The sequence below is a fragment of the Lupinus angustifolius genome, chromosome LG13 (assembly GCF_001865875.1).
Source record: "Lupinus angustifolius cultivar Tanjil chromosome LG13, LupAngTanjil_v1.0, whole genome shotgun sequence".
Lineage (NCBI taxonomy): Eukaryota > Viridiplantae > Streptophyta > Magnoliopsida > Fabales > Fabaceae > Lupinus > Lupinus angustifolius.
This window is the reverse complement of record NC_032021.1, coordinates 11,745,891-11,769,302: the sequence shown is the minus strand read 5'-3', so window position 1 is coordinate 11,769,302 and position 23,412 is coordinate 11,745,891. Positions and strand designations below refer to the sequence as shown.

General features: G+C 33.5%; 2 protein-coding genes and 1 non-coding gene across 4 annotated transcripts; 2 read left to right on the top strand and 1 right to left on the bottom strand.

The window, feature by feature from the left end:
• Positions 4,187-14,594, top strand: LOC109325374. 2 transcript variants are annotated; one of them, XM_019557701.1, is made up of 6 exons: positions 4,187-4,496; positions 4,649-4,866; positions 5,372-6,235; positions 6,623-7,783; positions 11,632-13,091; positions 13,128-14,594. In XM_019557701.1, the coding sequence occupies exons 2-6, from the start codon at positions 4,701-4,703 to the stop codon at positions 14,451-14,453; spliced, it is 4,977 nt and encodes a 1,658-aa protein (XP_019413246.1). In that variant the 5' UTR covers positions 4,187-4,496; positions 4,649-4,700; the 3' UTR covers positions 14,454-14,594. The 2 variants fall into 2 exon arrangements, with proteins under 2 accessions (XP_019413246.1, XP_019413245.1); XM_019557700.1 differs by having other exon boundaries at positions 11,632-14,594.
• On the bottom strand, positions 15,987-16,058 carry TRNAP-AGG. The gene has a single exon. It is a non-coding gene; the product is annotated as a tRNA-Pro (tRNA).
• LOC109325375 lies at positions 16,127-18,946 on the top strand. Its single transcript, XM_019557702.1, has 2 exons — positions 16,127-16,257; positions 18,062-18,946. The coding sequence occupies exons 1-2, from the start codon at positions 16,185-16,187 to the stop codon at positions 18,718-18,720; spliced, it is 732 nt and encodes a 243-aa protein (XP_019413247.1). The 5' UTR covers positions 16,127-16,184; the 3' UTR covers positions 18,721-18,946.

The following is a 23,412-nucleotide window of genomic DNA, read 5'->3' as shown; positions in this document are numbered from 1 at the left end:
GAACTTAAATTGACTATTTTCATAAATACTTAAATAGTATGGAACGATTTTTTCATAGTTTATCACTTAAATATTAAACTTATATTTTACTAAAACATATTGTATTATAATATATTTAGACTTTTACAATTCAGATGGTTTCTTGGATCGTTTTTGGCCAAGTTCACATACTATATATCACTTAGCAACTAGTAGTTTTCCAAACTTTGAGAAATTCTCCGTTAACAATTATTCTAACTTATTTTATTTCCTAATCACATTATTTAAACTCTATATAAAAAAAAAATCATGATACATCTAATGAAATTTCATGACTTATATATACTAGCAAATTATTTTGAAGTCCAACGACTTGATTTTCATGAAAAGCTACCACTCAAGATAATTTCTTACTCAAGACAAACATTTTTATTGCAAATTATATATATATATATATATAAAAGGACAAATGTTACGATTATTGTTTGCTTTATGATGCTTTGTTTTCTATCAAAAAGAATTTATATTACTTTTTTAATTTATGTTTTTTCTAATATAATCAAGTGTATCTTTTACTTTATAGAATAAAGAACTAGTTAATTTTGAAATGTATGACTGTTCCTTCTAATAAATGATGTTCCTAATAATCGAATTTTTAACATTTTGATCTAGTCCGACATTTGTGTTATGATTCCATTGTTTAACCTAAGTTTTTAAAAACAAAAAACAATGAAATTTATATTACTGCCTTTTTCCTAATAATTTTGATAAATGTTTTCCACGTTGAAGTTTTAAAGTGCCTTGTTCAGTTAACTTGCCATGTAAATACATCCATTAAGTTTAAAATGTCCAACATTTGTGATACTAGGAAAAAAATGTGAGTTTTCTTACATATTAAATTAGATTAGGTCAGATAATATGAAAATAAGAAAAAATAAAAAATAGAAATAGCCAAAAATAAAAGAAAGAGGTTGAGTTGTCTTTTCTAAGTTTAAAATAAATTTTAATTTGTTTTCGTAGACATAATAATTTTGATAAAAAAAAGTTCAGCTCATCTATTTTTCAAAATATTTTTTTGAGGAAAAGTCCATAAAACCCTCTAAACTTTATATGTTTTATAAATAATCATGATGAACTATTTCTACTTCATAACTATTACTTACAATTTATAAGTTTATAAAATTAATTCATGTATAAATATATTTTTTAATTATTAATAGGCCGAGAAAGAAATCGTTGCAATGAGACTCATAATAATATAAAAGCAACAATAAAGTTAGTCAGTTTTGATATTCAGCGGAAATGGCTATCAAAATTCCGAATTGATTAAAAAGAATATGATAAAATTCAAAGTTAAAGCAGTTAATGTAGTAATATTTGTATATATAAGGTAAAGTAAAATAATCTAATAGTCGATGTTAAAATAAAATAATGAGTTATAAAGTTTTATTCCTATTAATTTATATTATCTTTATGTATGAACCAATTTCACAAACACATAAAGTTAAATAGATAATTGGGAAGAAAAAATAGTTCATAATAATTCAAAAAGTTGAATGGACATCAAGTTGCAAAAAACATAATTGGGCAGTACAAAAATTTTACTATAATCTAACACTACTTATAACAATAAATATTTTTTGCACAACTTACCTCTTCTAGCTCAACAAATCAAACATGTTTGCATTTATAACATCTCAAGGTTCAACAAATTAAGTATTGTTTGTATGCATAATCTCTATATGTTCAACAACAAGTATTACAATCATACTAAAAGATTGAAATAAATATAAAAGAATGTCATGCTAAAAAGAGAAGTTGTCTAGCTTTTTTTATCTTCTTAACATGAGTATATAAAGGTTGCCCGATGTTAACTGAGTTCACAAGACACAAACAAGAGTGAAATAATGGTGCCCATTAAGAAATATATAAAAGCCTTTGTGACCCGTGACTCATATTAGCCCATTTACATTTCATGATAGGTTGCTTAAAAAACGATGGTACTTGTTTGTGCAATTGAATTGACCAAGAAAGAGATCACGTGATTTCAACTTAGATTATAATAGAATAAAAAGTGAAAATATTTATACAAAATCAATATATTATCTACCATTCATTTATATAATTTTATTACTTTTTTGGAGAGTAAAAATAAATGATTAATGATAAACTAACAGTATATAAAACTCTTACATTGTCAATAAATCATTCTTTTTCTCTAAAATGAATGGCATGAATGAACTTACTCTTAGTCTGTATCAGTGTTATGAAAATCAGATCGAACTGGATGGTCCAACCAGTCTGACCATTGATTAGATTTGAAAATGACTTTGATGTGTAGTCTTAACCAAACTAGGGTTGAACTGCTTTAAACCGGATAAATTCTGGTCTGACCGTGTTAAACTCAGTTCAACCGCATTAACCCAGAAAGTAAACCGAACGGTTCATTTAAAAAATGGAACATCACTCAAATATTTTGTTTTACTCTAGTAAAAAATATAAAGATAGGTTACTTCATTATAATTATATATAGTTATTAATTATATAAAACTTTACATTTAGTATAATTATATATTTATATAAAATTTTAATTAGGTATAAAATTAGTCAATCAGACCGAATGATTTAACCGTTTAAACTAATTAAACCTAATATATGTGCCCTCAGAAAATTAGTCTATATGTCCCCGCTCATAAAATTTGGCCAGACACGTTTTAGATAGACAATTTCCAATTCATTATCATTATAATATTTGATTGTGATTTTAATTGCTAAAAATCTTACCTTTGATAAAAATGGACTAAATGAAGATATCCAAAGATTTCATAGTCACATATAAAAGTCAGTTTAAGAGAATATATTTTTCAAATAATTTAACTTTAATTTTTATACCAAGCAATATCAACCCCTCTAAACACTATAAATGAGTTTACCATTATCAAATCAAATTTTTTTAAGTTAACACACATGCCACAATTAGCAGTGACAAACTATCTAGACTTTTTGAAGTATGTCATAATATTTGTCTTTAATCCACCAATATTATTAAAGAATAAATGAAATAAGTTTAAAGAATGAAAACAAAATGCATTCCAAAAATAATTTAAGAATTTCTAATTGGAGGTTAGAATTTTAAGAGGTTTGAAAGCATTAAACACTGTTATGAGAACTAGACTTGATAGGACGATTTAATCGCTGATCGGATTTGAGAACAATTTGATTTGTAGTCTTAACCGAATGAAGGAATAAACAATTTTGAACTGGAGAGATTCCAGTCTGATTATGTTAAATTCAATTAAACCAGAATAACTTGGAAATAGAACAATAATCTAATATTTTGTTTTATTCCCATCCAAATAAAGATGAAAAAATGTTACTTCGACACAAATTATACATAAATTATTAATGAAGTTTACTAACATGAGTCATTCCCATTTTATGAAGTATCATGTTAGCATTGTATATCCAAATATTTGGACAAAAATATTATTCAATAGTTAATTTAATTAAACTATGCTCACACGACTATTTTAGGAAACAAACTAAATTCAGATTATCCTCTCACTGAAACCCTAAATTCTCATCTCATTATTGAATATCTATGACTTCAAAAACACAAACCTTGTCACTCATCTCTTACCCAATTTCTTTCGTGCCAATTTCAACTCATTGTCGCTATCCAATTCTAATATCGTTGTCTGTCCTCCTAATGCCACCTCCCATTAATACAAGATTAAGGTTTAATTTATTTTCAAGAATTAGATGAAAATGGAGGGTTTGAGTGAGAGAATAATTTTATTTTAGTCTATTTCCTACCTAAAATAGCAGTGACAACATATTTAATTGAATTAACTAATGAAAAATATCTTTATTCAAATATTTTGGTATACATTGTTAACATGATCATTCATAAAATGAGACAACTCATATTACCAAACTTCATTAATAGTTATATATAATTATAGATAAAAATTATAAATCATATATAAAATTATTCAGTTAGCAAGAACTGTTAATCGTTTAACCTACTAAACCTAATAAAATATCCCTTCCTATTTAATGTCCGGTAATTTCAGTATTTGTGTCCAATAAAGTATTGAAGAAACACAACACAACGTGTTTTTTACTCAATAAATAAAGAACAATTATTTATTACCGGAATCCAAATGAGGTTAAAAACAGTTTATAAGCATATTTCAAATCCACTTCATTCTCCATAGCCAGGTTTTCTTTCTCTCTTATCTCCCACATTCTTCACTTTCTCTTCCACACACCTCATTGTACCATAGAAACACCAACAAAATCATTGAACATTTTTCAAATTGAAAATTCCAAAAAAAATTGCCATAGCCATAGTTTAAACTCTTCACATAGCAAGCTTTGAATGCAACGAAAAGCTTTGGATTCTCTCACTGCATGAATCCATGGCTTCCACACACTATTGATTCGTTGCTACCTTCTTCGATCTGAATCGCCGTATCTTCATATATACTCTGTCACTTTCTTCAAATCCGAAGGTTTTTTCCTATTTTTCTTATGCTTTTTTATGTTTTTGTCGTTTTGGAATGCCTTAGATTCATGCGGTTTCGACTTGAGGGCGAGAACCGTTAAAATTCAACGTTATTTATAGTTTTTTTATTGAATATTACGCTGTGTTTTCAAACCCTAGGTGTTGTGGAATTCATTGTTGTTTTGCCTAATGTGAGTGGGTTGAAATTTTCATGCCGCCGGAACCTATACCTTGGGATCGGAAGGAATTCTTTAAGGAGAGGAAGCACGAGAGGTCCGAATCTCTAGGGTCCGCGGCGAGATGGCATGCCTCGTCATCCTATCATGGTTCCCGGGACTTCAATCGCTGGGGATCTTCCGATTTTCGCAGACCGGCCGGTGAGTTTCCAGTCCTTCTGATCTTGTGCTTCTTGAACGTATTGATTCATCATCAGGAGCTGGAATTTCTGTTAGGTTTTATTTTGGAAGTAGTGTTAGAATGGTTTATGATTGGAGTATTTTTAGATTTCATTACTTCGGGAGACTTTTTTCGTTCAAAAGTCTAACACTGGCGGCCCTATGCACGGGTAGTGTGTGAGGAAGGTAGATATATGTATCCTTAGCCTCGCATGCAATGTGACCATTTCCAGGATTTCAACCCATGAACTCCAGGTCACACGCCCCAAAGTTCACCCTCTCTTTAGAAACTCTTTCAATAATATTTTTATTCTAAGCTGTATTAAAGTGTAAATAATAATACAGACACACTCTTTTTCCTTTACGATTTTTGAAGATTTGGGATTTTCCAAAGATAATGCACTTTTGTTGAAGTGAGACTATATACTTTGCTTGTGTTGATTTTTTCTTTCTTTTTTCTCCTTATCTGTTTAAATGTTGTCTGAAGGTCATGGTAAGCAGGGTGGTTGGCACCTGTTGCCTGAAGAATCTGGTCCTCGGTACTCGCATTCTCGATCCTGTGACAAGATGCTGGATGATGATAACTGCCGGCCAGTGGTTTCGGGAGGGAATGGAAAATATAGCAGGAGCAGTAGGGAGAATAGGGGATCATTTGGCCAGAGAGATTGGAGAGAACGTTTGTGGGAAACTTCTAATGGCTCTCCGAATTTGTCAAGGAGGCAACTGGATGCAACTAATGCCCAGAGGTCAGATGATGACATGCTAACGTATTCCTCTCGTCTACATGTTGACTTTGTAAACACTTGGGAGCATCATCATTTGAAAGACCAGCATGATAAAATGGTTGGTGTCAATGGGACAGGCTCAGGCCAGAGATGTGATAGGGAGAGTTCACTGGGTTCAGTTCACTGGAAGCCACTTAAATGGACCCGTGCTGGAAGCTTGTCTTCACGAGGCTCAGGTTTTAGCCACTCGAGAAGCTCAAGGAGCTTCAGAGTTACTGATTCCTATGAAGGGAAGGCCGAGTTGCCACATAAAAATGCAGCTGTTATTGAATCGCATTCAAGGGAAGCTGCTGCGTGTGTGACATCTTCTGCTCCATCTGAAGACACAGATTCGAGGAAGAAGCCTAGGCTAAAATGGGGTGAGGGACTTGCAAAGTTTGAGAAGAAGAAAGTTGAGGGTCCTGATGAAAGTTCAAGTAAAGATGATCCCATTTTGTCTACTAGTAATCTTGAACCTGGTAACGCCCTTTGTCCCAGTGTAGTACATAATAGCCCAAAAGTTACAGGATTTTCAGGTTGTGTATCTCCTGCAACTCCATCTTCTGTTGCCTGCTGTTCCTCACCAGGTATGTTGTAGGCTTTCTGTCAATGTTTATAATCCTCTTAAAGTAGGCAACTTACCTTGTTGAAGTTTTTATTACTTGTAGTGAAGTGACATCTGACTCATCATGGTGTTATCTTGATATATCATATGATATTGTAGTGAATAGTTTTCTGGTATCTGGTGAAGCAAATTTGTTCCTGTCAGCATTAATTGTCTACTTGTTTTGCTTTGGTAACTTTGGGGAAAATTATTGTTTTCTCATATTATTTTTGAAAAAATCTCTCTCAGGGAATTGCTTTGTTATGAGTGGGTGTCTAACCTAAAATAACTTAATCCAGAGACAACTATTTACAAAATTTCCCCCTTCTATATATTACATGTTTGCCAAATTCCTTTCATCTTGTTGCAGGTGTGGATGATAAATTATTTTTGCAAGCTGCACATGTGGACAATGATGTGAATAATTTGAGTGGTTCACCTGGTCATGGGTCTCATGATCATCTGCAGAAGTTTTCTTTTAATTTAGAGAAGTTGGATACTGACTCATTGACTAGTTTGGGTTCTTCACTTGATGAATTGCTACATTTTGATGATTTGATTTCTGTGGATTCTAGTTTAGTAAGGTCCACTGCAATGAATAAGTTGCTGATCTGGAAAGCTGACATTTCGAAGGTATTGGAGGTCACTGAAACTGAAATTGATTCACTTGAAAATGAATTGAAAGCGCTGAAATCTGAATCTGGGGGTAGATTTCCATGTCCAGCTGCAGCTAGCTCTTTGCTGATTTGCTACGATGCAAAACCCTGTGATGGACATGTTGGTGGCTCTGACAAGGATGCTCATCCAAAGCCGGTGCAAATTGTTTCTTGTGATGACCCTAATCTGGAGAAGATGCTGCTTTCAAATAATTTGCATAGTATACATGATAATGGCAAGGAAGAGGATATTGATAGTCCTGGAACAGCAACATTGAAATTTATGGAGCCTCTATCTTTTAATAATGCAGTTTCCTTGTATGATGTTGGTAGATATGACATTTGTGCTCTAGACTTGGATGGTATTCAGTCTACAGCCATGCAATTCTTAGTTCCCTGCACCCAGAAGCAAGTTGCTAGTGTATCTGCTCGTGGTGATGGTAATGCATCTATGGGAGATGGCATGGATGCTAACGCAGGTTCAAGCTTATGTTCTATAACCGAGGATATTTTATATAACACAATTTTTTCTTCCAATAAAGAATGTGCAAACAGAGCATCTGAAGTATTTTCTAAGTTATTGCTGAAAGAATGTGGTAATACTGGTAATGTTGAAGCTAGCAGCAGTTCAGGCTCTCATAATGGTTCATCAATTGTGGAAAGATTTGCTGCGAAAAAGCGGTTTGCAAGATTTAAGGAGAGAGTTATAACACTAAAGTTTAAAGCCTTGCATCACCTGTGGAAAGAAGATATACGCATACTGTCTATAAGGAAATGCCGCCCAAAATCTCACAAGAAAGTCGAATTAGGTGTGCGAACTGTCAGTAGTGGTCAAAAGAATCGATCCTCTATCCGTTCTCGTTTTCCTTCGCCCGGTACGAAAACTTCTCTTTAACATTTGTTATGCTAGACATGTGACATGATTTTACTACGTATTTATGTACATAATTAGGTCAGCTAGGGATTGTGCTTTGCTCTGGTTCATGTGGCAATTGATACTGTTTATAGAAATTGGGAAAGCTAAATAATTTGCTATTTTCTATTGGTGACTGGATTTAGTGCTTGCTCTAGCTTGGTACACTGTACCCTTTGGGAGCTGTCCACTAAAAACACTGGCTTGTGAAGAGAAGCAATCAAATGGATTTCTTTATTAGTTCACAAAACTGTCAGCAAATAGCGTCTAATTGCTAATGGCAGCTTACTATTTGGCTCTGAAAAGGTTATAGCAGTGTAGTGCATAACTGGATGGGTGATATACTGAAACTAAGTTTAGAATATTTATAAAAGCACAACTCTTGTTTAATAGATATAGAAGGTACAATTTCAATAAATGACCAATACATAATTAAATAATAGTAGAAGTTTATCTTCAAAGTTAATATGCTTATATATAGTTTTTGCATTAAAAACACAGTATATTACAATATTACAATAAATACAATATTTAAAAATGAAGAACAAGTTAATAGTTAACGGTTTAAAACAATAAAATGATCATAATAGTGAAAAATAATCAATTCATAACTAGAATGTAGAGTCAATGATAAAAGGAAAATGGGTATGAAACTATGAACTCTCTGTTCACGTTAAAAATGAGGCAGTGAAAAATTCAGAAGTTGTAAACCTTTTATTACAAATTGCAATAAATGGCAGATAGATAGAAACTGCAAAAAAGGAAGTTAGAAAGACAAAAGACTTTAACAAGTAAAATGAAAGAAAAGATTACTAGCTGAAACAGAAAGCCAATTGAGGCTGAGGAAAATTTGTGGTGGGACTGGCTGGAAATAGTGTGGCTTGGCCAGAAAAGGTGGGTTATTTAACCAAAAGAGGTGGGCTTGACCGTGAAATGCATGGGATTCCTGAATTCAGCTGGGATACAGAACAGACATGTGCCTGTGGGGAATAGTGGCTCCTCCTCCTGCTGTGACATGATTTTGCAGCCATTATGACCACTACGCTTAAATTTGATTTTATTGGCTTCTGGTAGGGGCAGAGGCAATATTTCTATTGTCCACTCTTTTGTCAGTCATGTTGAGTGATTGACACGCATAACATCTTTTCAAGGGTACCATCCGAAAGAAAAAATCGCATATTAGTGTGGACTAAGAAGTTTTTTAATATAAAACACTCATTGTATGTTGCTCTATCTAAAGTCTACAGGACTAAATAGTCTAGAATCTTTTTCAAATATTGAGTTTTGATTCTAAAGTCTTGATTCAACAAATTGTTTCATTACTTGCTATGACCTTTTGTGTGCTCAGTACTTGGATCCTGTCTGTTGGTTTCTTTAGTAGTTATGCTAGAAGGATTGTTAGAGCTCAGGTTTTGTTTTTTATCTTCATTCTGGCTTTTAGGTTTATGGCTTTGTAGCCTGTTAATGCTGCAATTTCTTTCCATTAATTAAATATTCCGCTAATGAAGTAAATAAGAGGCATAACCGTGTAGCCCTTCAAAGTTGAACAACTGATTGTTGGGATATGATATTCTTTCTCGTTGTTTCTTCGGTAGTAGATATGCTAGAGGGATATTTCAGAATGTGTTTGATTTTTTTAATTTTTATCTTTGGTTTTGCTATTCATTACCCTAAAGGTAAATTTTTATTGGGAAGAGGTGTATTTTATAAATTAAGTAATGATGTATTGAGTTCTCCGATAATAGTTCACTCGTTTTGGATTTCTTAAGCATTGCCTTAAGGGAGGGCAATGGGTTAGCAAAATCATTTATTTTTTTGTTATTTAGTTTATGGAGATTTTTCACTACTTAGTACTTAAAAGGCATTGCCTTAAGGGCAATGGTTCTCACATTGTTAATATCCATTTTACTACCTTCAAAGAATCTCTAAATTACTTATCTTTAAGATTAAAAGTTTTGGCAAAATGCTTCTAATAAAAGTGAGGTCTGCTACTCTGATATCAAACTTAGAATGTTTATTGGTTTGAACCAAGTTGATGCTAAATTACTTTGGTTAACGGTATGGGCTTTGGCTAGGTCAGCTAGTCGATAATTTTAATACAAAACTAACAAGCTCTAAAATGGTTGACAAGAAATACTATATCCTCCTACAAATCTTCCTATAAATTCATCTACCCATTTCGGAAAAGAGATAAATGTTAAAAAGTCAAGATTAATTAATAATTAATGTTTAACATATATAGCATGAGACTTGTCAACTTTTAAGTGGGTAGGAGGGCTTATAGGAAGATTTGCACGAGGATATAGCCTTTTTATAATAAAAAATATCATCAGACAAGAAAACAAAAGCACACAAGGGAAAACAAAACAAACATCTAAAAAACTAGGTGGCAGGGCCATGCAACATAGCATGCCACCAATGCCACTAAAAAACCCATGTGTAGAGCACAAAAAAGATGCCAACATAGGGACCCTATCTCAAATGATGTCTAGAGAGATGAAAAGGAGTCAAAAAAATTCTATTGTTCCTTTCCAACCATGTACACCAAAGAACAATAGAAGAGAACTGTTTCATAATTTTGGCATCTTTATGGTTCCACCTGCAAGAACTCCAAATCATTCTCTTGAAGCTCATCTGCAAGCCAAAACCTCCAAATCTAGTAACGAAGTATGCAAAACAGCAAGACCATAAGGGAAATAAAAGACTCTTCAAGGATCCTAAACAACTTATTCCAAAGCTATTTTGGTGCTGAGCAATGCAAAACGAGATGATGCCATTTCTGGTTCTTGAACCATACATTAAAAGATATTAGGAGATAAAACACCCAGATGTTTGTGCTTCTAGAACATGTAATTATTGTTAATCCTTTTAAGAATAACAGTCCAGATAAAAACTTCAAACCTTAGAGGGAGCTTTGGACTTTTAGATGAGTTATCCAAAACAAAACTGTTTTATGAGAAAGAGTCCTCAAGAACATAGAAAATGATTCATTTGTTAACCATAACTGTGTAAGGACTCTATCATGCAAATTCCTGAAAAATGAAGGTTATGAGAAGGGTTATGTTGAGAAATTTTTGCATCATCACCTATACACCATTTTTGAACCAAACTTCCTCAAGCAGTACCTATTCACCATTTAGGCACTAACCAGGAATTGTCTTGCATTAGCATGGCAGCTTATTCATTTGTTTCATGCTGATTCTTTCTTTAGCCCAGCTCCATCCTCTGTTTTGTTTATAGCTCCTTTGATTTGGTTCTGTCCTTTGCACAGCTCAAACCTCTATTTTGCACTGATTCCTGTTTAGTTTTTCTTCAATTTCCATCCATCTTCTCTTTCTGTGACACTACACTTGCCTCTTGATGTCTTCATCCTACCATATCCTGTCAAGAGCAATAACATGCATCTCAGGTTGCTGTCAAGAGCAATAACAGGCATCTCAGGTTGCTGTCAAGAGCAATAAAGGCATCTGAATAAGTTTAATCGTCAATATTCAAAGTAACATCAAGCATCCCAGGTTACTTGCATAGAGGGCTAACTTTCAAGCGATTCCTGACTTTGTCGAGTCTTGAAAACTTATAGTTGCTATGCCTTTATTCATTGTTGTAGCTGCTGGGTGACTTGTTAATTTGTTATGTTGCTATATTGTTTTTGATGGGACCATGATGTGCTGCATTCTGTCTTTAACTTGTTTTTAAGTTGACCCATGACACTTACATTTTCTAGTTGTTCGTTATGATCTTTAGCTTTTTAGGTTTGTTTTGATGATAACTAAATTTCCTTGTCTTTTCCACCTATCATATTTGCATCAGGAAATCGTCAAAGCGTGGTTCCAAAATCCGATATTAACTTTGCAAGCAAATTGCTTTCGGAATCCCAAGTCAAAGTTCACAGGAAAAGCTTGAAGATGCCAGCATTAATTTTGGATCAGAAGGAGAAAATGATTTCGAAGTTTATATCTAGTAATGGGCTGGTTGAAGATCCATTAGCTATTGAGAAAGAAAGGGCTATGATTAACCCTTGGACATCAGAAGAGTCAGATACTTTCCTGGAGAAATTTTTAAACTATGGAAAAGATTTTCGGAAAATTGCTACTTTCCTTGACCACAAGACAACTGCTGATTGTGTTGAGTTTTACTACAAAAATCACAAGTCAGATTGTTTTGAGAAAATTAAGAAGCAAGATGGCAGAAAGGTAGGAAACTCATTTTCTGCCAATGCCAGCATTATGGCATCAGATAGAAGATGGAATTGTGAAGTGAATGCTGCTTCACTTGATATTTTGAGTGCAGCTTCAGTGATGGCAGATAGCATTGCAAGTAACCAGAAAATGCGTTCAGGAAGTCTCCTCTTGAGGGGATTAGGTAGGATGAAATCATCAAGGGGCAAGGACAGTAACACTGAAAGATCAAGTGGTTTTGATATTCTTCATGATGAAAGAGTGACTGTTGCAGCTGATGTATTGGCTGGTATTTGTGGTTCTCTTTCATGTGAGGCTATTAGTTCTTGTACGACAAGCTCGCTTGATCCGGTGGAAGGTAACAGGAAGTGCCAGAAATTGAGCTCTCTATGTCAGCAACCTGAGATACCTGATTTCACTCAGGATATTGATGATGGAACTTTTTCAGATGAGAGCTCTGAGGAAATGAATCCTACTGATTGGACTGATGAGGAGAAGGTAGTGTTTCTTCAGGCTGTATCATCTTTTGGTAAAGATTTTGCGATGATTGCACAGTGCGTGGGTACAAGGTCACAAGATCAGTGCAAAGTATTCTTCAGCAAGGCTCGAAAGTGCCTTGGGTTGGATCTTGTGCACCGCAGAGCTGAAAATTCTGTGTCTCCACTGAATGATCATGCAAGTGGTGGCGGGAGTGACACAGATGATGCATGTGTTGTAGAGATAGGTTCAGACATTGGCTCTGGTAAGTTGGGCACTAAAACAGATGAGGAGTTGAATTCGTCTGTCATGAACACATATCGTGAGGTTTCCTACCATCTGGAAGCCAGGAACATGTTAACTGACTTAAATGAATCAAAAAAAGTTAATGGGGCAAAAATACATCATGATCATGTAAATATGATTTCTGATGCATTTGTAATCACGAGCAAGACTAAACTGAACAATGATTGTAATGGCGTTATCTTAAACAGTTCTGATGCATCTGGTTCAATCCTGGGCCAGAAAGCTATAATTATGTCAGATAGCACGGGAGTTGGAAAAGATAAAATTGAAGTGGAAAGTGTAGTTTCAGAATTGGCTTCTGCTACAGAGATAATTAAACCATGCCACTCAAATTCTGTTCCTGAGGTTACTTCTGGAGGTCATGAATATGAATTGGAGAGGCAACGAGTGTCATCATCTCAATGCCTCGTTGATAGATATGATAAACATGAAGCTGATACAGAGGCTTTAGCCTTTTCAAGATTGAGTTTTGATGTCGAAAGCCGGCCCCAATTGTCTCTTGAAAAGCCTCATATCTCAGGATTGTCTGTGGGGAGTCCTCGTGCAGCTACAAATTCATTGTTGCAAAATGCTGCTACTGCTGCTCTATGTGAGAAAACAGCCACCCAAGATCAACTGTCTTCTACTTGTGATTTTCAGGGAAGTGGAGATATGTGCTGTCGTAATTCCATCAGCATTGGTGATCATCAGCTTCGTAATCCTGGAGGGTTATTAGACTGTGTTGAGGCTGCTAGCATCTTCCAAGGTTATCCTTTGCAAGTGCATGTTAAGAAAGAAGTGAATGTGGATACAAGCTGTAGCGGTTCCTCAACAGAGTTGCCACTTCTGACTCAAAAGATTGAACAAGCTGATGATCATCATAAAGCAAAATTGCAGTGTTTGTCAGATTCAGATAAAATATCCAGAAATGGTGATGTTAAACTGTTTGGGAAGATACTAACCATTCCTTCATCCACCCAGAAGCCTAAGTTAACTACCAAGAAAAGTGAAGAAAATGGTACCCATCATCCCATATTAAGCAGCAAGTCTTCTAATCTGAAATTCACTGGTCATCACAATGCTGACGGAAATTCTACAATTTTGAAGTTTGATCATACTGGGGGGCTTGAAAATGTACCATTAATGAGTTATGGTTATTGGGATGGGAACAGAATACAGACTGGTTTCTCATCATTGCCTGATTCTGCCATCTTGCTTGCAAAATATCCTGCTGCGTTTAGTAATTATCCTGCATCTTCTGCAAAATTAGAGCAACAGTCATTGAAGGCATTGGCCAAGAGTAATGAACACCTGAATGGTGCATCTGCTTTTACAACTAGAGAAGTCAATGGCAACAATGGTGTGATTGATTATCAGATGTTTCAAAATAGAGATGGTCCAATAGTTCAGCCATTTATGGTAGATGTAAAGCTCCACCAAGATGTGTTCTCAGAGATGCAGAAAAGAAACAGTTTTGAAGATATCTCAAGCTTACAGCAACAGGGAAGAGGAATGGTGGGAATAAATGGTGTTGGCAAACCGGGGACTGTAGTCGGCGGTGGAGTCTCAGATCCGGTAGCAGCAATCAAAATGAATTACTCCAACTCTGGTGGTCAGATCGGGATTATCACCAGAGAGGATGAATCCTGGGGAGGTAAAGGGGAGGCAGGTAGTAGTAGGTGCTCTGTATAATGATGTTTTTTTTAATTGCTCGATACATTGATAGGGTGATTTGTTTATTAGGTGCTTGTAATATGCAGCAGCTCTGTATTTGTTGTATTGATTGAAATACAGAAATAATCTCTGAAAAAGTTAGCTAAGTCATTGCCATTTTAATCCCTTATTGCCATCAATTCCTGCTGGAGGTACTGATTTTCTAAACAGGAAAGTAGACATTTGATTTTCCCTCTTTGCTCTGGTTTTGTATTCAATTATAGCAGAATCTTAACGGGAATTATATTTAGGGTGTACTTTGTTACTTCTATATATTTTTTTTCTCTCAGCAATCATCAATTCACTTTTGTTTTTTCGAAGTTTTTGGTTTCAATATATTAACTAGAGCTTCTAACTACATTCATCTATACACTAGTCCCCACCCCATCACTGCACTCTTGAACATCTCTTGCCGCCGCCAATTGTAACAAAGGAATCAATCAACAGAAATGGAGTCTGACAAAGGTGTGTTTCATTCGTCTCCAACAAATTTTCCCTTCAATCTGTGAGTCTATTCATGAAGCTTTAAATTTATATTTGTGACATCAGATTCATATGTTTTTATTAGTGTCTCTCTCTCTCTCTATATATATATATATGGTTTTCTGATCCTTATTCGTCTGGTTTTTTAATTGATTCTACAGAAGGGGTTTTTGATTGCATTATAGTGCAAATATTTGGTTATATGACCTTAGATTTGTGGTTTATCGTTGTTGCCTATAATTCGTTGATGTGTTGATTTATAGCTGATGATCAACAAGCGTGCTCTGTCTGTATTTAGGGCAAGCAAAGTACTGTATTTTATGCATCTTTAAAAAACGTGAATGTTCGTTCTACATGAGTATGGGCAGAATGACTCAAATTGTTAATGTCAAATGCAATGTGGTCAGGTGTTGCTTCCGATCAGTTCCTTCTGATTTCAATGTTTCCTTTTCATGATTTTTCAGATCTAAGGGGATGAATTCGTAGATATCTTTAGTTTTTGAAATGTGTCAAGTATAGTCTATGTATTCTAGTTCTTCTATAGTTCATTAATTGAAGGATTTTCCTATATTTGAGCTCCTCTCATCCTAGTTGTTCTTAAGGTACCAAATCAACTTGTATTGCGTTTGCTCACTTTAGGGTTGGAATTTTGATCTCCTTCATATACAACTAAATAATAAATTTGATGTATATTGTAGAAAGAGATAATGATAAGGAACTTATTGTTTAAGGAGCAGAGGATACAACATTCTCATGGTAAATTATACTGACATCTCTGAGTTTTAGCAAAATTACACAAATCACCTTTCAATTTTCTATATCTACACAAATTCTCCTAAGTGCAATTTTTTTAATAAAAAATGTGATAAATATAATTAAGTGAAACAAAATAAAGTTAAGACATCTGACTCGGGTTTCACAACATTGAAAACATTGCCACTGATAATAAAGTTAACTTTTTTTTACCCTAAACCATAATAAGTTTAACTGAAAACCGTGTACACACCCCAAGTAAAAAAAAATGCTAGAGGGGCATTCCGAGAATTGAACTCGGGACCTCTCGCACCCTAAGCGAGAATCATACCACTAGACCAAATGCCCGTTTTGTTATTTGTTTTAATAAGTTTAAGATATTATATATAAAAAACGTTAATAGAATGGACCTAAAGTCCTAAACCATTGAATGAAGTGCGTATTGCCTTGAATCACAACAGTAGAATAGCAGCAATGACAAGAGCGGCTCTTCTCCAATTGCTGCGTTCACAGACCAGGCACCACTTCTCTCCTAAATCCCCTTCAGGTTCCATTCCTCTTCTTTTTCTGTTGCTTCTCTTCTTCTGGGCTTTCAATTTTGCCTATAAAAACGAACTCCATATGAATGAATCTCTATTCTTTTGGTTAAAAGTTTTAAACTTTATCTGATCTCTCATTGGGTTCTTCATTTATCTGACATCTTACAAATGGGTTATATGCACTTTCATCTGGGTACCATTAATTCAAGGTTTATTCTTTTTGGCAATGAAAGGAATTTTTTTTTGTGTTTTTTAGTCACAGGGATTTGTTGGATTGATTCATTATTATTTTCAACCTGAATCAATTTTTAATATCAAGTTATTAGCTGATGCTTTCTATTGATGAAAATCTAATGTGGTCTTGCTTTTGTCTGAATTCAGAAAGTGGGTATTATCTTAGCTTATCTCCTTTAGTCCTTTGTATTATTACACCGGGGAGAAATTACTCATTGCTTTCAATGCAGTCTAGAACCAAAAAAAGCCTTTTTTTTCTATTGTGATTATTCCCTTTCATCTAATGCGCCAAAGGATTTCATAGTTGCACACTGCTACAAATTTGACCGCAATTTTGTCAAGACCCATGGAAAAGTGTTCGAAAACCGTAGCCCATAACTCACCAAGGACCTCAATTTGATTGTTTCATCAATGTTGATTTAATGACAAGCAAAAACATGTTTTACTTTGTGCTGCACTCATGTCTTAAGAAATGAATCCCCTATGTGCTGTTGTTATCTATGGTTGTGTTACAATGTGGTGGAAAGCAATGAATGTTTTTAATTGCCACAGCTATATAATCTGTGGATTTCGATGGCTTCAAGTATTCCCTTATATTTTTATGAAATAAGCTTTTCTAAAGTATTCCCTTATGTTTTTATGAAATAAGCTTTTCTGAAGTATTCCTCTCAATGGAGAGTAATTCTGAATTTTTATTCTTTTTTGTATTGCCAACAATCTTTCTGGCTATCATGTTCAATTTTATACAGTTAAGCAACCACTGTGCTTACCTTAATTGTTCACTTTGTAATAATAAGACACTCATGTCCAGATTCTAAGACTTCTGTGTCTTTGTATTTTTTTCTTCATACAACTGAGCTATTGGATCTTATATAATTGACTCAAGTGAAAAAACATGGGTCATGGATTAGTTTGGTTCAATGTTTTCTCAGTTCTTGCCCAATGCCAGCAAGAATTTATCAGAAGGCACAAAAGTAAAGAAAATATTACCTACCAGAAACTGACTAGTTCATACATAACTTGAAATTAGGAACTAATGAAAAACTCTAAACACCAACAATCTAGAGATAAAATAAATGATAGGGTTGTGCTATAGTGAAATCAATCACAGCTTCTATAATGGAAATAATGGCTCCTCACATGTAATGCTATCTTTAAAAGACGCCCCTTGTCACGTGTCACATGTTCTATAAGTTTTATTGCTAATTTACCATTTTCACATGAATCTTGATGTGCAACTCCTTTTCTATTCAATATTTTCCAATTATGCCGTATCTAATGATTTTAATTTGGCAAAAGTAAATTAGTTATGTTGTTAAATTTATATAGAGCCCCTATCTGGGATGTTGTTTCTGAATATCTTGCTGGTTAGGATGCCAACTATTTTAATTTCCTTCTTATCGTAATCAATATACCTATTAATATTTGTATCTTTATAAATAATATATTTGTGCTTGACACTATACTTAGCCAGTTTTAAGCTCGGATAAATTGTGAAGGTTGTGTTAGGCAGTTGACAACCAGCGTAAAACTTTTGTCGAATCTTTATGAAATAATATATTTGTTTCCATGGTGCAGTGTATCATTGTTTTAGGTCTGTGACACATGGACGGAGGCCTATTACTGCTAATCCTACTTTCAAAGCTTCTTCCCAGCTTGCTGCTGCTCAAAGAAGATGGGCATCTCAAGCCACTACTACAGAGGAAGACAACAAGATTAGCATTGGACCATGTAGCGGAGGACAATCTGAGGATGATGATGAAAAGGAATCTGGAGTTGCTTATCATGGCCCGATCTCATCCACGATAAAAAAAGTAAAACTCCTGTCTCTGTCGACTTGCTGCCTTTCTGTATCTCTTGGTCCAGTCATAACCTTCATGACATCGCCCGATATGAATGTCATCCTGAAGGGTGCAGTAGCATCATCTGTAATATTCTTCAGTGCGTCTACAACCTATATTCTTCACTGGTTCGTTAGCCCATACATCCACAAACTCAGGTGGCAGCCTGGTTCGGACAGCTTCGAGGTGGAGATGCTGTCCTGGCTGGCAACTTCTACACCAAAGACACTGAAATTTGCCGATATTCGACCACCTGAAACCAACAGGCCTTTTGTGACATTTAAGGCTAATGGGAATTTTTACTTTGTTGATGCTGAGCACTGTCACAATAAGGCACTTCTGGCTAGACTCACCCCTCAAAAAGGATCTCATGAGTCAGCTTTCAAAAACTTGTGATTTGAAACATGTTGGTATGAACTCTGATGTTTTATTTTTCGGGTTGGGTAGCTCAATTTTTGTTTGCTTGGAATTTTACTGTGGAGATTTATAATCTCCTTTTGTTCTTAGAGCATAAACTATTTTGGTTTTGACTAATAAAGACCTCAGTTATGTGGCATTTTGTAACATTATATATGATGTTTTTTCTTGTCAAAGATATTAATGATGTTGCAGTACTTAGTAACTTTTATTTGGGTGCTTCTACACATAGTCTTTAAATATTAAGATTGGATGTTTCTATTTTTGTTTAATGGTGCTGCTCTTTGCATGACTGCTGAATGAAGTAGTAATTAGACCAGCACTCTCGTTCTAATAAAAAATGGTTCTTAACCTCATAGGTGGCTTAGGATATGGTTAAGAATTGGATTAAAAAATGAGAAACCAAGTCCCCTATCTCATAAGTATCAAATATTTAGTTTTATAATGTACACATAGTTTTTCTAACGTCTTATCGGTGTTGTGAGAATCGGACCTCTGACCGCAGACTGAACTTGAAAATGGTTTTGATTTGTAGTCTTAACTTAACCGAATGAGAGTTGAAGTCTAGGGATGGCAACGGGCACGGGCGGGCACGGGTAGTAGCTACCCGCTACCCGTTTTAAAATAGAAGAGTAATACCCATACCCGCCCGTACCCGTACGGGTACCCGTGAGCGGGTATTTACGGGTATTTCTGGGTACCCGCGGGTAGAACGGGTACCCGCGGGTTTCCTCTATTATAAATAATTTTTTAAATTTTTACTTCTATTGTGTTTCAAATAAGATGAAACTTAACTATTTTTGTACCTTTTGATTGAATATTTTGCTAAAATGCTAAATTTATTAGTGGTTTCCATTTGTGTGATTTTTTGCTCTCATTTTTTAACAAAAAATATATATTTTCTTTGTAAAACATGTGTGTTTCTACACATGTAATAATATTTGTAGGATGTTTCACCACCAAATTCAATAAAATATGTAAACAAAGTAAAAAGAAAAAATATACATAGTGTAATAAATGTTAGAATAATGTATTTTTTATTTTAATTAAATATAATATATTAATCATATAAATAACGGGTACCCGCGGGTACGGGTACCATAATACCCGTAATACCCGTACCCGCCCGTATGTACTACGGGTATTTTTAAAAACCCGTTTATAATACGCGCGGGTACCCGTTTGTGACCCGTACCCGTGCCCATACGGGTTTTACCCGCGGGTACCCACGGGTACGGGTTTTTTTGCCATCCCTAAGTTGAACTGCTTTGAACTGAGAAATTGTGGTCCGACTGTATTAAATCTGGTTAAACTGGATTAACCCGGGAAGTAAAGCAGACGGTTCACTTAAAAATAAGAAAAAAATGGAACATTACTCTAATATTTTATTTTACTATGTTCTAAAAATAGATGAAGAGATATTACTTCAATATAATTATACGTAATTATTAATTATATAAAGTTTTACATTTATATATAATTATATATTTATAAATAAAATTATTAATTATGTATGAAATTGTCCGGTCAGACCAAACAATTTAACCATTTAAAACTAATACAATATCTCTTTCAATTTGATGTCAGACTTCGGTTTCATAACATTGCCTCTTATCCTTGGTGCTAAGTTAAGAAAATTCATTAAAATGTTATTGAGTATTACATATAAAAACCTTATGCCTATTAAGGATATAATATCCATGTATTGCTAGTGTAAAGATTTACACATAATCACTATATTATTTACTATTTATTTATATTACTTATATTAAAAAGTCAATAATAATTAAATATGAATGATATACTAATAATTTAAATTTTTTCTCTATTAGTAACATTGAGAAATCCTTGTAACATTCTAATTTAAGCATTTGTGGAGGATCTAGCAGTTAGGGGGAGCAGCTCCAGTCTCTGGAGCTCTAGTGGACTCTGGATCTAGCAGTTATTGAAATTGGAATCCTTTGACCATAGTGAAAACTGAGAACTCAATAGTTGTTGCTTCTTCTTTTGTGGAAAACTTAAGACTGCTTCCGTATCAACTCAAGAGCCACTTTCCTAGATTTGGTCTTGATTTTTCTCCCTTTTACCCTTCTCATTTTTTTCATTTTATTTTTTTAATTCGATAAACTGTATTTTAATTTGTTACTCGTAATTTGGTACCTTCCTCTTGTTCTCACGATCTTTACCCTTCTATAATTAATTATTTTTATTTTGAATTGACATGTTTTTTTTAAAAGTTTGATATAATTATGTATGTACTTTTGGTTTTCTACTATCCCCATTAACTATAACCCCAACTCTATTTATTGTTTTAATAAAATGTGACTTATTTGATTTGAAATGATAAAATAGATTGAATTATTTTCAAATATTCTAGATATTTCATAGTTTATTGTCATATCCATTTTTAATTTCTTAGTTGAGATTCATTGTCAGTACTAAGAGTGAGCTGTCTATTAGAGGCCTATTACTTGACCTATAATAGGTTAGGTCAGACCATACTTTTTTCACGAACAGGTCAGACCATACTTTTTTCACGAACAGGTCAGACCCAAGCTTTCTAATAAGTCTATTTAGCTTAACAGATGAGATTTTAGGCCACCTAAAAGACATATTAAGCCTAACAGGTCGGCCTATTTAGTTATATTATATAACAATGTTGAAATTATACTATTTTAATATAAGTAATATTATTATATATGTAATATTAATATAAAAATGTATATAAAAATATAATTTAATTATTAGAATTAGATGAGCCTAAATAAAAATAAATCTATAAGCCCATTAAAATATAGATATGATAGTCTATTTCATGAGCATATAGTATACTAGGCCTTTAAACATGCTAACATACAAGACTTTTAAACAGGTCAAATCTAGGCTTTGAATTTTTTTAAAATCAGTCCCAAGCTCTTATATGTTATATAGGCTGGGTCTGTTTAAAACAAAGTTTGGCTTAACCTGTTTAAGGCAAAGTCTGATCTGACCTGTTTCTACCCTTAGTCAGTTCAGATTAATATAGGTTAGATATTATCTTATCTTTCCTCATCAAATAAATTCATGAATTTTGATTATATATTTTAATTAAATTAAGTTGCATCCCTTAGCGGAAGAGCTATCCAAATACTAACTACACATTCTAAGAAATGGGTGTTCTCAAATTTGGTTTCTCGTGGTATGATTAGCATGTTCTTTGGTCTTAACTCTCATCTAGTCCATATGATTAATAATAAACCATATACAAAATTTTCAGAATGCCAAGCTTTAAGCCACACTGAGAGAGGAACCTTGGAAGGGGCGGTAGTCATATTTTTTAGTGACAGTCATATTTTTTAGTGACATTAGTCATACTTTTGAGTGGTGGTAGCCATATGAGTGTAATTTTGAAACTATTTCTATAATGTAGTGGAAATCCGATATAATGATCTAAGCTAATTAATTTGCGAATGCCATGATTGATAGTTTCCTTAAACGTCGTTAAGATTATTACGAGGTCTTAAAGGGAGTAATCTATTACACAATATATCCTATTAATATTTTGGATAACATAATTATTTTAAATTCATAAATAATTTTAAGAAGTTTTTGTCTACCATGTTCACCTAGAAGATTACTAATTCTTCTTCTGCTGCTTTTGATATCAACAAACCTTTTCGTATTGAAGGGTATCACTCCAAAAATGAGAACAAAAAATGTTGATTTTTTCTTCTAAAAATGAGAAAAGTTGGAATGTGTTTTGAAAGATAACTAGTAGGATATCCGTATATTCGCACGGGTGGTAATGTATTTTGTATAAATTTAATTAAAAAGTGTCAGAATAATTTGTTAATATAAATGTTATAACCCCATAAAAGATGATTTATATATTTTATTGTTGAAGTAGAATTGTTAACAAATGGAAAAGTGTTATATGTTATATTAAATAATTATTATGAAAAAAATTTGAAACACAATGTAAAATAAGTTATAGAATAAGACATCCGAGAAATATATATGGTATTTTCAATGTTTTTCCCCGGTGTGATCTTTGCTTCAAGGACATGATTTGTCATTTTAATAACAAACAATCTTGTACCATTACATAATTCTTCATGCTAATCTAAATTCCTCAACTTAATTTTATGATTGGAAAGAATAAAGGTTGTACTCAAGAGTTAGTTTGTTGAATGATTCACTTTCATTAGCACCAGACATATCTAGATTCATATATTCTTTTTCCTCACCTATAGTTATAGGTATAATATTTATTAGTATAAGCTTAATAAATATATTATGTCGAACATAATGAAAATTTAAAAACATCTAAAAAATTCACATCAAATTTTACTCGAAACATATTTACTAATTTGTCAACTATGTCATTTGTTGATGCAAGTATGACTCTAGATTGCACAAATTTTTAGTCATTGTAGTGATGTCTTGTACAAAATGCATAATTTTTGAAGTTTTATTTTTAAAATAATATTTAAAAATAAATCTATTGAAGCACTTGTGATTGATATATCTATTTTCTTAAATGCGCACATTTTTTACATTTTTATTTCTAAAATAAATAAAAAATACACTCATAACAACTTTCGTATATAAAATATTGACATACATTATACGCCAAAAATATCTATTAAAATCCATATCAGACATGTTTTGTTTAAAACATAAGCACTTATA

What these genes read in the sequence shown, in the direction of transcription:
- LOC109325374 (XM_019557700.1), top strand. Translation starts at nt 4,701, where the DNA reads ATGCCGCCGGAACCTATACCTTGGGATCGGAAGGAATTCTTTAAGGAG. An exon ending in TGCCTGCTGTTCCTCACCAG is followed by an intron (nt 6,236 to 6,622) that starts GTATGTTGTAGG and finishes ATCTTGTTGCAG; the next exon opens with GTGTGGATGATAAATTATTT. An exon ending in TTCTCGTTTTCCTTCGCCCG is followed by an intron (nt 7,784 to 11,631) that starts GTACGAAAACTT and finishes TATTTGCATCAG; the next exon opens with GAAATCGTCAAAGCGTGGTT.
- LOC109325375 (XM_019557702.1), top strand. Translation starts at nt 16,185, where the DNA reads ATGACAAGAGCGGCTCTTCTCCAATTGCTGCGTTCACAGACCAGGCAC. An exon ending in CTCTCCTAAATCCCCTTCAG is followed by an intron (nt 16,258 to 18,061) that starts GTTCCATTCCTC and finishes TCCATGGTGCAG; the next exon opens with TGTATCATTGTTTTAGGTCT.